General features: G+C 37.0%; 3 protein-coding genes across 3 annotated transcripts; 1 reads left to right on the top strand and 2 right to left on the bottom strand.

Annotated features, from left to right (window-relative positions):
• Positions 1 to 1,388: 1,388 nt before the first annotated feature.
• LOC106447083 (formin-like protein 2) lies at positions 1,389 to 4,493 on the bottom strand. The gene is made up of 4 exons (XM_013888942.3): positions 3,053 to 4,493; positions 2,775 to 2,965; positions 2,438 to 2,694; positions 1,389 to 2,369 (listed from the first exon to the last, which is right to left on the bottom strand). The coding sequence occupies exons 1-4, from the start codon at positions 4,327 to 4,329 to the stop codon at positions 1,548 to 1,550; spliced, it is 2,547 nt and encodes an 848-aa protein (XP_013744396.3). The 5' UTR covers positions 4,330 to 4,493; the 3' UTR covers positions 1,389 to 1,547.
• A 4,554-nt stretch (positions 4,494 to 9,047) lies between these two features.
• On the top strand, positions 9,048 to 10,719 carry LOC106447073 (protein FAM133). The gene is made up of 5 exons (XM_013888931.3): positions 9,048 to 9,277; positions 9,687 to 9,788; positions 10,022 to 10,157; positions 10,229 to 10,299; positions 10,377 to 10,719. Exons 1-5 carry the CDS (start codon positions 9,185 to 9,187, stop codon positions 10,602 to 10,604), a joined length of 630 nt encoding a protein of 209 aa, XP_013744385.1. The 5' UTR covers positions 9,048 to 9,184; the 3' UTR covers positions 10,605 to 10,719.
• On the bottom strand, positions 10,670 to 12,986 carry LOC106447065 (mitogen-activated protein kinase 6). The gene is made up of 5 exons (XM_013888918.3): positions 12,605 to 12,986; positions 12,249 to 12,378; positions 11,442 to 11,912; positions 11,173 to 11,353; positions 10,670 to 11,096 (listed from the first exon to the last, which is right to left on the bottom strand). The coding sequence occupies exons 1-5, from the start codon at positions 12,820 to 12,822 to the stop codon at positions 10,918 to 10,920; spliced, it is 1,179 nt and encodes a 392-aa protein (XP_013744372.1). The 5' UTR covers positions 12,823 to 12,986; the 3' UTR covers positions 10,670 to 10,917.
• Positions 12,987 to 14,421: the final 1,435 nt, after the last annotated feature.

Genomic DNA, 14,421 nt, shown 5'->3' with positions numbered 1-14,421 from the left:
CGTTTAGTAGGGGTGTGAGCATTTGAGCCAAACAAATCTTTTATATACAATCTGTTTATTAAATAAATTATATGCCAACTTGTTTTCTTTCCGTTAATAATGTTGTTAAGGTGACATCAGATTGTGACACAGTTGATGGCGTCAAAGAAACATGTATGTGAATGATTTGAGTTGTTTCATTGTAAAATAGCTTCTCAAGACTATCACTCTTGCTCGCTTCGGTTTATCCTGAAGCGCTGTGATTAGGGTGCTTTGTTGTTTTTTTGTTCTGAATTTAATCAACACTAAGATTACCGTATAAGGTCTATCTTGGTCTTAATTCCTTAGTTTCTTAGGAGTTTTTATTTCTAAATGTGCGGCTTATAAGTAGGCATGGGCGTTTTTACTCCAACCCGAAATATCTACCTAATCCCGAACCGGAAAAATCGAAGCCGGATCCGAACTGTTATATAAAATATCCGAACTGGACTTATGAGCTTAGTACTTTGGAGTTTGTTTATAACCCGAACCGAAATCCAAACTATGATCCAAAAATATCCAAAATTAGTTAAATATGTTGATGTTTTTATATATGTTAAGGTGATTTAGATATTTTAGAGTATTCAAAATATTTTTTAGTTTGTTTTATTTGTTATTTTGAATACTTTTTAGTTAATTTAAATAGTTTAACTAATTTTTAATTAGATTTGTGAATAATTTTTTGGACGATTTCAAACATTAGTTACAAATCCGATCCGAACCGAACCCAGAAAGAACCGAACCGAACCCGATCTAATATTTAGTAAAATCCAAAATCTGAACCAACCGAACCGAAACCGACGGGATCCCGAACGCTCATGCCTAACTTATAAGAACAAACCAACTTTGAGCAGATTCTGGTTCAACTTTGCTGTACCCAATCCTTCATTCTATGAATGATGTTTACAATTTAGCAAAAAAAAAAAAAAGTTATCAAGACAAAGGAAACAACCTTACTTGCAAATTTTTCTTAATAAAAACTTTGACTCCTTGTGATATGATTAACACAAATTGTGTGGCAGAGTTGTTAAGAAAAAAAAGACATGTTCAAATGAAACAGAGATGATAAATCCCTAGAAAACCTACATGCCAAATGTACATGTAGAAGAAGAAGATGACAATTCATGGTGATGGTTGATGAATTAGAGCTTATGTTCCATCTGACGAGGTTGACAACAACTGGTCTGTCTACCACGGATGGACTAACAATGACCAAGCCCAATTTTTAAAGAATTGTATAAATTATAAAGGCCCAATATCGAGGGCCCACTCATAAAATCATTTTCCCGCCATCTTTATATTTCGTCAATAAATACTTCTGCACGTGACATAAACACGTCAATATCTAACATACAGAACTCGATACCAACTTGCACAATCCGACAGAAACACTTTTCAAAATCTAATAACTTTCATTACAAAACTCTCACCTATCAATATTTAAATAAATACACATAACATGTTTCTTCAGTACGGATCACATGAAACCAAAACACACACTAGAATGCAACCGAACCAATCGTTATCACTTAGAACAAGTCCTCGTCGTCTTGCTCGTTGCCTAGAGAACCCGAGTGACTCTTCTCTGAGTTGTTGTCATTGTTAGCCACGGGGAAAAGCGGCGTGACGACCTGATTAGACGCTGAAGCTCGTGGCACGGAACCATACACTGTTCTCTCGTTTACGCGACCGACTTCTTTACAAACTTGATCAAGAACCGTCAGAAAGTCTCTGACCACGGTGAATATACGAGAAGGATGAGACTCCGAGTTCCCGTGGAAGTACTCTGTCACTTCTTTAACCATCTTCAAGACATTGTCTCCATGTGATTGCATCTCTGTGATCTCCTTCTCAGCTTTGCTCAAGAACGAGTTCATCGAGTCCAAGAACCTCTCTACACCTGTCTCTTGCTTTAGCTCCATGATTACTTCCTTGACACTTGTTATCCCCCTGGAGAGTTCAGCTGCTTCGTCGCTGAGGGAAGTTGAGTCCATCGCAGCTGCTTTCTTGACGTTTGTTAACTGAGAGCTGAGACCTGAGACAACTTGCAACCCAAGTTTCTTCAGCTCTAGGTCGTCTTGGAAAGCTGCTATGTTGTCACCCATAGGTCTTTGAGTTGGAGTAGTGGAGACTCGAGCTCCTTCTGATTTTATAATCTCTTGAACCACAAAGTGCAGCAAGGTTGTCTTCCCATCTGCTCCTTTGATGTCCACCAGCTTCAAGAGTGTGTCAAGCTTGAAAGCGTGCGCGTCTCCTCTGTTAGTCCCTATATTCATCCGGTTCCCCGTCTTGAGAACCGCTTCAAGAAGCTTCAAGAACATCCTAGTGTTCTTTAACTCACCACAAGCAGCCTGAAAAGTTTTAAATGTTCAGTTTCTTTAGTATAAGACTAATGAGAGGGCAAGTAGAGAGGTGTTACCTCGAGGGTGTGGAAGGATCTTTTAAGGTACTCGGTTTCTGATTCGAAGTTGACAATGTAAAGCATTGCGTTGATCCTCTTGAAAGCCAAAGGAATGTTGAGCAACGCTCTGAGGAATCTCTCTGCAGGTCCAGTTTTGGAAGGAGATGACTCATCATCATCCCCTTTAAGCTCCTTGAGCTTGTCTTCCTCTTCTTTGGTAGGTGCCATCTTAAGCAGGCATTGGAGTAGCTCTGATCCAAGCGCATCCGAGTTGCCTAATTCATCAACAACACACATGTTTTGACACCTTCAAAAACTGAAACTAAGTAACAAGAGAGTGGGGAATAATTGTCACCTTCGACAAGGGCTTCACACACTTCATCAGCAGTTACATTGAGAGCTCTAAGCAAAATAGCAATGTTGTGAGACTTTCTTGGATCAAGAAACTGACTCTTAGAATGAACAACATCTGTAGTTACAGACTCTTTTGTTCTTGAAGTTGGATCATTAGCTCTGAACAACGTCTCTATCATTTCTTCATTCACTCTGCAATAAAAAAAACCAAAGAATCATTATCTTATTAGTCACGTATGCAAGAGAAGTAAAGATTAAGACTTTTATGTAAAATCTTACTGGAAAGAGTTTGACTTGATTTGGTCCCACACAGTAACACGGCTCGAGCTTGCTCTAACTTTGTCCCAATGTAAAGGCTTCAACTTTGGTTTCAAAGTCTCCTCTTTCTTCTCCGAATCAGAGTTGGTAGCCGGAAGCACATGAATCTGCTGCGGAGGCGGAGGAGGAGGTGGTCTTGTCGGAACAGGTTTCTTCGAAACGCTGCCGTTTGAGCTGTTCAGCGAGAGACTAGGACTAAGAGAAGACTTGGGAGGTTTCTTGACACGTGGCGGGCTCTGCTTACGGCCCGGAGAACCTCTCGGAGAGTAAAACTCGTCGTTTTCGTTGTCGTCTCCGTCAAAGTCTTGTCCTTTAGGGTTCAACAGCTCGGTGCTTCTGTAATTGGGAGTGTACACCGGAAGCTTCGGTAGAGGAGGGAGAGGACGGAGCTCCGGGGAGCCGAGCTTCTGGTACTGCGAGTAAGAGGAAGAAGAGGGAGTAGAGGAGGAAGAGTCCTGAGCTGGTGGTAAGTCCAAGACGCCGGCGACGCTGGGAGACTTCTGCTGGTCTACTAAACCGGAGTTAACCAGAGTGCCCAAGTAGAGAAACTCGGAGGAGGTGTTGGAGGAAGTGTACTTCGGCGGGTGTTTGTGTTTCAGGGGGACGTCGGAGGGAGCGGCGTTGAAGAGGTGGCGAGCGTCTGATTTTGTGGATTTCGCGTCGTCGGCGGGGGAGGCGCGGCGGCGGTGGCGGCGGAGGAAGGTGGTGACGACGGCGAGGAGGGAGAGGAGGATGGCGGCGGAGACGACGGCGATGGTTATGGCGAGGAGCTTGGCTACGTGGGGGTTGCTGTTGTGAGGTTTGTTGTGGGTTGGGAAGACGAGGGAGGAGATGTTGGCGGGGAAAGTAGGGAGTGAAGCTCGATGGGGAGGAGGGGGTGGGGATGGTGGGGGGTGAGAGGTGGGTGAGGATGGGTCTGAAGAGGGGAAGAATGTGTTCGAATGAGGTGGAGACGGCGGAGGAGGAGGTGGAGGGTTTGAGGCTGAGGAGAAAGGGTGTTTCTCGTGAGGTGGAGGCGTCTCTGGATGGTTCTTGTGGTGGTGGTGGGAGCGTGGGGAAGGCGAGGGGGGTTCGGAGGAGGACGGTGTTGGTTGATACGGTGGTGGAGCGGCGGTGGTGATAGGGAAGAAGGGTTGGTGGAGTAAGTGGCGAGAGTGGAGACGTTCATCGGCGGAGGAGGAGGAAGAGAAGAGGAACAAGATGGTAGCAAAACGGAGGAAGAAGGGTATTCTAGACATTTCGTCAAGCGCTCTGGTTTTTTTCTTAGGGCTTGTTGTTGTTGCTGCTGTATTCAAAATCTGACAGTGGGGGAGAAAAGAGAGTGTGAAGAAGCCTTTGGTTTGGTTGGTCAGTGAAGAGAGAGAGAAAGGTTTTGTCTTTACGAGAGAAGGTTTGGTCTTTACGAGGGAACAGTAAGTATAGGTGTCACAATTGTTTAAATTTGTTTTAACTCTTCTTCGTATTTGATCTGATTGCGAAATGCCGAAAATGGTAGTAGTTCATCTTTTATTTTCTTTATTTATTTACATGTTCCTTAATTCTATTAAAAAACTTTATAAAAGAATTTCTGTAAAACGAATTAATAATTTTGGTTCAGAACAAAAAATTAAATGAGATTTTGGGTTTGGACCAATTGTTAGCAGATAGATCAATTTTCGATAATAATGATTGCTCTAATAATGGACATCTTTCCCAACATGTTTTCTTCACTTGGAAACAATTAATTTTCATCGGATTTTTTTTTACGATTAAGACGGTTGATTAGGACCCTTTTTCGGTTAATTACCACACGTTAGTGGTACCTTGATTGTGACTTGTTCGCTACCAATATTAGTTGAACATTATGGTTTTCTTCTAGTTCCTGTTGTTATGTTCCTTGAAAAATATAGTGAATGCAAAGAAAAGACTATTTTAACTTGCTGGAGCTGGAGTACAAGTAGTGAAAATAACAGTGATGGCTCATGAAAATCTTCGGGACGGTGCTAAATAGCAAAGTCAGCATTTTCTACCAACATAACTACACTGAATCTGTAATAAATAAACCGAATTTATTGAAAACAAACAAACAAACAAACAAGAATTTTTGTTATCATCTTAATTTTGTTAGTTTCAATAATAATAACAAAAACTTCACAGTAAATATTTATATGTTTAATAGCATTCACTATTTTCTTACAATGCATTTTACAAAATATATGCCTAAACACATAACATAAATCTTAATTCGTTTTATCATTTGCATGAATCTATTAAGTATTGTAGCATTTCAAATCTTAAAGGGACATGATAGAAACATTTTTTATGTGGATGTAATGTCATATGTTCTACCAATTTTTTGAATAAGGAGGCTCCAATGAATAATAGTCTATTATGCATAAAGAGGCCTTTAAAGCGTTTGACATATAAAGTATTCATTGGAGGCTCCTTATTCAACAAACTTTTTTTGCTAAGAACTTATGCAACGAACTTGTAATTAACAGCACTTTGCACTACATTGCATTTCACTTAACGAGAGTATGGCTCCAGTCCGTATTCGGTACGATTCAATGTCACAGAGGCGTTACATGTACGATGATATAATGCAGAATGACCTATAGATTTTTTGGTCGGCCGCTACTCTTCATTTATTGTTTTTCATGAGGACCATAACTTATAGAATAAGCACAGCACACGAGTGATTTTTACACGTCTATGGAAATTGATGCACTTTTGACATACTTTGATCGTTATCATAGCAGAAGAACAAACTCGTGAAGTATAAAACAGATACCATGAAGTAAAATATGACAGTAAAAGAATGAACGGAGAAAAATTACTTAGATTTCCCTTTTTGACATGATTAAAGAATGCAACCAAAATGATAGTAAACTAATGATTATATTTTGATGATAATATTTTGTCTGTTTTCGTGAATAAATTATTTTTTGCATGTAATTAAACCACTGCTATCAAATTAGTTCCTCAAATTTTATTTTATTAAGAAAATGTTATCAATGTAGACCACACTATGACATATTTTGTTTAGATCAATACAAAATAAAGCTTGGGGAACTAATTTTCTATCATATTATTTCATAAATCATCAATGAGAATTCAAGTTCTGTTTATAAAAACAAAAAGAGTGAAAAACTAAATTGGGAGAAATGATGAGGAGATTGAAAAAATTATAATGGGTATATATCCAATATATACAACAACAAAAGACAAGTTTAGCACAGAGATTTTTTGCATTATATTATCACAATTAATCAAAACATGAAGTGTTGGGAGTTGCATCATTTTCCACTTCTCCAAAGATTCTCTTCTTTCTTCTTAATCGTAAGTTAAGTTTTACTACCATTTTATTTTCGTTTGTGTTTGAAATTTCACTTGTGACTTCTGCAATCTACTATAACCAACTACAATTACTTTCGTGTGACATGGCTGTGTTTAGCCGAGGTTAACTGGTCCGTTCTAGTCAGGTCAAAAAAGTATGAAACCTTATAAATCATCATTCTTTAATATTCTATGCATACTTTTGTTTGATTAATTAATAAGCCACTAGTCGGGGAAGCAAACATTCCGCCTGTTTGAGAGAAAGGTTCACTGCTACTACTTTAATTATCTTCAGGGTACGATTAAATATACAAGAGCATCAAAACGACAACGTAGAACAGAATCGTCGGTGAGAAATAGTCCGACCAACAAAAACTGGGTGCATAAAGAGCGTACAGAGCAAGACGACGAAGGCATTTTACTGTAAACCCGTGATTCACGCAAATCCAGGATGTTCAGCTGTCATTCACTTTTGTTCTCTATTGACACGTGTCAGTCATCTTCACTCTGTGTTTCCCTTATTCTTCACCGGCTATCGCCCGTCCCGGTTTCTCAAGGACACAACCCCACTCCACAAAGCTGTTTTATTACAATGCTACTCTCTCAGCTAAGATTACACCATTACCATCAAAATCATACAACCAAACTGTATAAATGGAATATGAATCATTCTATCACTATTTATTATTGATTTCAAATGTTTTGGCATCATTTCAAACATGAGTTTTCAATATTCTACAGAGAACTTTGGAGAAAGCTATGATATATGAATTGAAAATAAAAATAAAGCAGGTTGACAAACAAATAATACTATAAAGTATAAACATTTTAAAACTACAGGAGAAAGTAAAAGGAAGCTATTATTATTATCACTTGTCAGTTGATTTGAAAGCAAGATATTTCAAAATTTATGAGCAACTTTTTGGGGGTATTTCTGAGAAGGTGTAGCTTTTAGAGTGAATCCTGCTACAAAGACGTGAAAGGCAAAATCTTTTGCATAGGATTAGATTGTTATGGAAAATAAAAGTAAAAAAGTAAAATCCCAATTAAATTTAAAAGGTGAAAAAGTGGCAAAAATATGAAAAGACAAAACCTAGTGCTCCAATATTGCTTCAGCTAATTTTTTTTTCTAGATTCACTCCAATAATTCAAGAGAGATAATTAGTTTTTTTTTCCGATCAAAGAGAGATAATTAGTTTATTTTCTATCTGAAAGGTATCAAAGTGGAAAATAAAAAAATGTGGGAAAAATGGAAGAGCATGTATATTTGGCATACTGTATAAGCGGGAAAAATGCCAATTTCGACTCCAACAATTTAGATCGTGCCAAATACGACCTAAACAATTGATCAGTGTCAAATACGACCTAAACTCATTATAATTCGAAAAAACTATCTCAACTTCTCAAAACGTGCTTAAATCTACATTGACTCTAACAGAAGTTAGTCAATCGCTAACAAGATAAAACGACGTCGTTTTGATATACGAGGAAAAATGTCAATTTCGACCCCAACACTCTCAGTCGTGTCAAATAGGATCCGGACAAATGGTCAGTGCCAAAACCGACCTCAACTTAATTATAATTTAAGAAAAACTACCTGAACTTCTTAAAACGTGCATAAATCTACATTGACTCTAACAGAAGTTAGTCTAACGTTAAGAAAATATGATCTTAAATATGTTTAAAACTTTGAATTTATTTATACAATTTTCTTATATAAATTATTTTTAATTTTTAAAAGTAAGTGGAAATTTTTTTATTTTTCAAAGTTAATATTATATATTTTGATATTTTGTTCAAAAATATTAAGAGGCCTTTTACCTTTCTTTCACTAAGATATGTTGTACAAAATATTAGACATATTAAACAATAACTAAAATATATAAATCAATCACCAAAGTTTTAAATTTGATAAGATGAAGAAGAATAGTAGTTTATATAATGGGAATTTCAATTTGTAATAATATTTCAAAAAATTACTTTAGGCTAGTTGTTAGTGTGTTCTTTTAAAAGGATATCCCGACACGGATTTGAGTCCCGAAATGAACATATTTAAAAAAATATATATATATCAAAACGACGTATATATATCAAAACGACGTCGTGTTAACTTGTTAACGGTTGACTAACTTTTGTTAGAGCGAATGTAGATTTAGACACATTTTAAAAAGTTTGGGTAATTTTTCTTAAATTATAATTGAGTTGAGGTAGTTTTTGGTACTGACTATTTGTTCGGGTCCTATTTGGCACGACTGAGAGTGTTGGGTCGAAATTGACACTTTTGCTCGTATATCAAAACGGCGTCGTTTTATCTTGTTAATGGTTGACTAACTTTTGTTAGAGTCAATGTAGATTTATGCACGTTTTAAGAAGTTCGGGTAGTTTTTTGAATTATAATTGAGTTGAGATCGTATTCGGTACTGATCAATTGTTCGGGACTGAAATTGTTGGGGTCGAAATTGACACTTTTCCCCTCTATAAGCTCATGCAAATATTAAAGAAGAGTATCAATGGACCATTGTTAATTTTTAAAGAGGCTTTAGGGCCCATTAATAATATACATGGGCCGTTTCTAATGAAACCGGTTTTGTTTTTGGGTCTGAATCGGCATTTTTAATCACAGGTCCCTCTATTTCTCTCTCTCTCTTAAATCGACCCCTTAAGTTCTCTTTCTTGAAAACCGTTAAACGTCAAAACCTTACGATTAAACAGAGCTTTTCCTCAATCTCCAGTATTTGCCCCCTTTTCGATTGGAAAGTCTCCAACTTTCTCTCGGCGATGGGGAAGAACCAAGGCTACAAGGCTATGCAGAGAGCCAGAGTCGGCTCTAGCTCCGGCTCCGCCGCGCCCGATGAGATCGAAGACGGCATGGTTTGTACCCTTTCATACTACTACTACCACGATGATTACCTTTGAAACAAATTCAATTGATTTGTTTTTTTTTTGTTGAATTTGATGATTTTCGTGTTGATATGTTATTAAAGCTCTGTACTTTCCCCCTCTTTGAAGCATTACATTGTGACCTAGATTTGGAACCTGTAGCTGTCTGAGATCTTACTTGTTAGTTTAGTTAATGTCTGAGATCTTAGTTGTTAGGTTACTTAGTAATATATAAGTGTTAGTGTAGATTCAGATCTTGTATCCCTTCAAGTTAAAGAGTTTCTGGATTGTTTTAAGTTCAAAACATAGCAAGATTCTACCATATGGCTTAGATCGTTTTTTTTTTTTGTTTTATGGATATTATTGGTTACCAAAACATTTCTGATGAGGCGAGTGGCAGGTGGATGGTTCATATCATACACCAGAGTGGCATGCTGCTCGTTTGGCTGGTCTCCAGACCACGCACACCATTACTTGGGAAGAATACAAGAAGAAGCAAAAGGTATGTAAGATTAAGCAATGATTGATGCTAGAGTTGTTAGCAACATTAATAATGTCTTCATTTCAAAGCTCTCACCCTCAAACATTAATGTATTGTTGAGAGTTGACCCTTATATTACGTCGCATTACTGGTAAAGCTGATAGGGTATCTTCTTTATCAGGTGCTTTGCATTGTGTTTATGACTAGATTAAGAACTGTTTCTCACTTTGTATACTTACATGTGACACTCTTAGGACGAAGAGTTGAAGAAGGGGGAACTTGAAGCAGATACTGATAAACTGATGCGTGAGTATAGAGCTCAGCTGGATGCTGAAAGGGCAATGAAGCTCTCTAAGGGAAGGAACTATTCCAGCGATAAATCCAGAAAAGGTATGTTGATGGAATGTGGTACAATCTGTGATTTGCGACTTGCTTCTCTAATGTGCCCTTTGATCTTACAGATAGGAAGGAGAGAGATGTCACTGATAGAAAGGACAGAGACTCGAGGAGAAAGAAAAGCAAAAAGAGAAAGGTGTCCTTGCTTATAACAACTTCTACTGGTATGTTGTAGGATTGTAGCTTCTACTAACAGACGCATTATATTTGCAGCGTTCGAGAAGGCATTCATCTGACTCGAGCTCCTCCTCAAGCTCATCCTCCGAGTCATCAAGCAGCGACGAAGAGGAGTCTAGAAGGTCAAGGTCGAGTTCAAAAAGATCCAAAAGGGAGAAGAAACACAAATCTAAAAGCAGACACTCGAGGAAAAGCAAAGATGAAGATGAAGATGATGGTCCAGTGCCTTTATCGAAATTCTTTGGCAATCTTAAGAAGAGTTGACCACACTTGAAGACTTGAGAGACTTGTGTTGTTTAATCAAATACTCAATTTGTATTTCAGCAATCTTGACACAATGAAAAACTATTTCTTGAGATGATTTAAACTTTATAAAGTCTTTTATAATTGCAACAAGAAAATGAAGGCAACTTACAAATACGTAGAGAGAAAGAAAAACACCAAAAGAAACTAAAAGTTTGAGCCCCATTGATCAGAAGCATCTCTCTCACAGGTGTATACACAACAGACAAAACAATGGTGTGCTTCTTCTTTTCAAGAATCTTGTCCAAATCAAACCAAACCTCATGATGTTCCTTCAAACTATTTGCTGATACTCTGGATTGAAAGCGAGCGCCTCATGGTAGATAAGCTCCTTCATCTGCTCCTCCGAGAGAGCGTGCTGCTCAAAGTCAAAGTTGAAAGGTACGGTGCACTCAGGCTCGTCACTGATGTCGTGTAGCGAATTAAGGTAAGGATGCGCCAGAGCGTCTAAAACTGAATCAAGAATCAAGAAGATGTGAGTTACTAACTTATTCAAGAATCAATAATAAATATGTTTTTCAGAACTTACCTGTGATTCTCCGTCTAGGATCAAACGTCAGCATCTTCTCGATAAGATCAATCGCCAAAGGATGAACGTTTGGGAACTTATCAGTGAGGGACTGGCGAGGATACGGTGGGAGTTGTTTAATGTATCGCTTTGCGTTTTCGTTCAAGAACTCAAGCTCTTCTTCTGATGGAGTTCCTATGAGCTGCAAAAAAAAAAAACAAAAAGTCTCTATATTATCAGGTCTTTGTTGTCTTGTCAGCTTAAGAAGAAAGGTTATTACTAGTTACTACCTCCATGAGCAAACGAAGCTGATGAACATGATCACGTCCAGGAAAGAGCGGCTTACGGTCCATCAACTCCATGAAAATACAACCAACAGACCAAACATCGATAGCCGCGGTGTAATCAGACGAGTTTAAAAGCAGCTCCGGCGCACGGTACCATCTCGTGACAACGTACTCAGTCATGAAGTCACTCTCGGAGGTGACTCTAGCTAGACCAAAATCACATATCTTCAAGTCGCAGTTCGCGTTGAGGAGGAGGTTGCTCGGTTTTAAATCGCGGTGAAGCACGTTTGCAGAGTGAATGTACTTCAAACCGCGGAGGATCTGGTAAAGAAAATACTGGCAATGCTCTTCGGATAAGCCTTGGTTCGAGCGTATGATCTGGTGGAGATCAGTGTCCATTAGCTCGTAAGCGATGTAAACATCATTAAAAGCGTTTCTTAGTGGTGGTGGTATTATGTCTCTGATTGCAACAATCTGATCAAAACAAAGATAGTTATTGTTTTATATTAGTTGGAAATGATCTACACACTGTTTTGTAGATTTAGTTTCTATAAAAAAGTAAGATCTTTTAACTTAAATGGAAGATACCCTTACTAAACCATATGCATCAAAACGAGTAAAAATGCACGCACAAAATGTAACATGTTGTGAATCAAACCAGCTGCAACACATTCATTCACATATGAATCAAAGTAGATTTTTTTGAAAAAACTAGCATAAACTATTTCGCTAAAATTAACTAAAAATCAATCATCGTATTATGCTCAACATTATGCAATAATTTCGAGTTATTAAATAGAGAAAACTAACGTTCTCATGATCCATGTGACGAAGCAGCTTGATCTCACGGAGAGTCCTCTTTGCATCAATCTTGTTATCAAAAGCGTTTGCGATTTTCTTAATCGCAACGCTCTCATTCGTTTCAGAGTTCATAGCCGAACTGCAAAAAAAAAAAAAAAAAAAACAAATAAAACAAAGAGCTTTATATCACAAAAACCAAACATAAACAATGAAGCTTGACCTCGAAATGATTGTAAGAACCAAAAAAAAAAGATAAAACTTTTGTAGATATTTCGAATCAAAGCTGAAAACTTTACCAAAACCCAAATCAAGAAATTCATTTTCATATCGAAAATTAAAATTATTAATTTTATTTTTTTTGTTACCAGACGATGCCATAAGCGCCTTTGCCAATAGGCATGATGGGAGGCTTATACTTGGCGGTGACCTCGAAGATGTTCCCGAATATGTTATACTGAATAAACTTCCCTCCGTGGCTAAGAGTCGCCGGAATATTCTCTACCCCCGGCATCTGAGGAGAAGGCTGAGACGGAGCTTCCGACATCTCTGTATCAGCAGCCGGTTGACCAGCGTTACCGTCCATATGAAGAAGAAAGGAAGAGACTTTCGGGTTTGTGTGGATCGAATGATTGTCGGAACGAAGAGGAACTGATTTGCTTTTGGTTTTTTTTTGGGGTCAATGCAGATCTGTGTGTTGCGGATCTTTTTATGGGTCTTCTTCTACTTGACCCAACACTGTTGAATCATTTGTTTTTTTTAATGGTTAAAGTTCTTCCTTTGATGTTAACATTTTTTTTTCAAACTAAGAAGATAATAATGTATTTTTTTGTTTTAGTTTGTAGAGTTACTTGATTTAGATTTGTGATAATCTTGTCATTAACGGTAATACCTTTGAATGTAACCTTGTTTGGGTGAAAACAAATCACAAAGTAACACTATAAATAGTAAATGGTATTTGCTATTTTTGTTTGGTTTTACTTTCTTTTTTTGCAATCAATCATCTTCATAACATGAAACATCTTAACTCTCTTACGTGTAAACCAAATGTAAAGGCATGTAATGGACGGCTGCTTACGACAAAGTTCAGTTACATGTCACAAACTTGTGTGACTAGTCACTGTAATCAATCAACCAAAAATAGTTTTAAATTATTGAAATTTCAACGATTCTAAATCACGACTTACGATTAGTCGTGCGATCAATCGCACAGTTTGTAACATGTTCGCATCGAAAACACGATCATTTATATAAATGGGGCTAAGTTGTTACAAAATGAAGTACCGGATTCAATTTGATATTGTTCTAGATTACAGGGAACTTATCCATATTTAAACAAAATGAATATCGAACACAGAGGCGGCTCAGGGGCGGATCTACAGTACCATGAGCGGGGGCACGTGCCCCCGACTACTCTTCAAATATTATATTGTAGCTTGGTGACTATTAATTTTGTTGGAACCATTGGTAAAGATGCCCGGTTACTTCGGCATTTACATGGTTCCAACCCAACACGTTTATTTTTCCTGGTTTATCTCTTGCTGTATAGTTAATGTCCTGTCCACCTTTTACCATTTCCGTAAAGCTATTATATACTTCCTCTGTAGGATGTTTAAGGTTTTACACACGTATTAAAAAATAATAAATATATTATTTTAATTGTTACTGTTTGGTTATATCAATAAAATTTCACCATTCACAATTTTACTTTTTAATTTATCTTTAAATTGTAAAAATAAATACATTAATTATATCTCAAAAATTATATATTTGTGTACAAAATAAAAAGATAAAACATCATACATTCGTATCCGAAGGGAGTATTAGTGAGATTATTCTACCTTTTGTTTTATTCTTAATATTATTATTTTTTCTTGTTAGCATATCTTTTCTTTTTTTTTTAATTTGTCTTTTCATCATTCTTTCTATTATAGTTTATATTTTATCCTAAAATTTGCATTTTTAAGTCCATTCTTTTACTAGTTAGCAATTGCAAATAAAGAAATAAAACTATTTAATCTACTCATTTTATTTAATATTTTAGAGTTTAGACCTTATGATATAATTAATGACTACAAACAAGTGGTGTGTGATGTCGATATACTGTTATATATGTGTAAACTTGAAGACTATTTTTTATAAGTATTCAAGTTAATTTTAACTGCGACAAAATGTTATTGTGATT

The sequence above is a fragment of the Brassica napus genome, chromosome C4, assembly GCF_020379485.1.
Source record: "Brassica napus cultivar Da-Ae chromosome C4, Da-Ae, whole genome shotgun sequence".
NCBI lineage: Eukaryota > Viridiplantae > Streptophyta > Magnoliopsida > Brassicales > Brassicaceae > Brassica > Brassica napus.
This window is presented reverse-complemented; position numbering and strand designations above follow the sequence as displayed.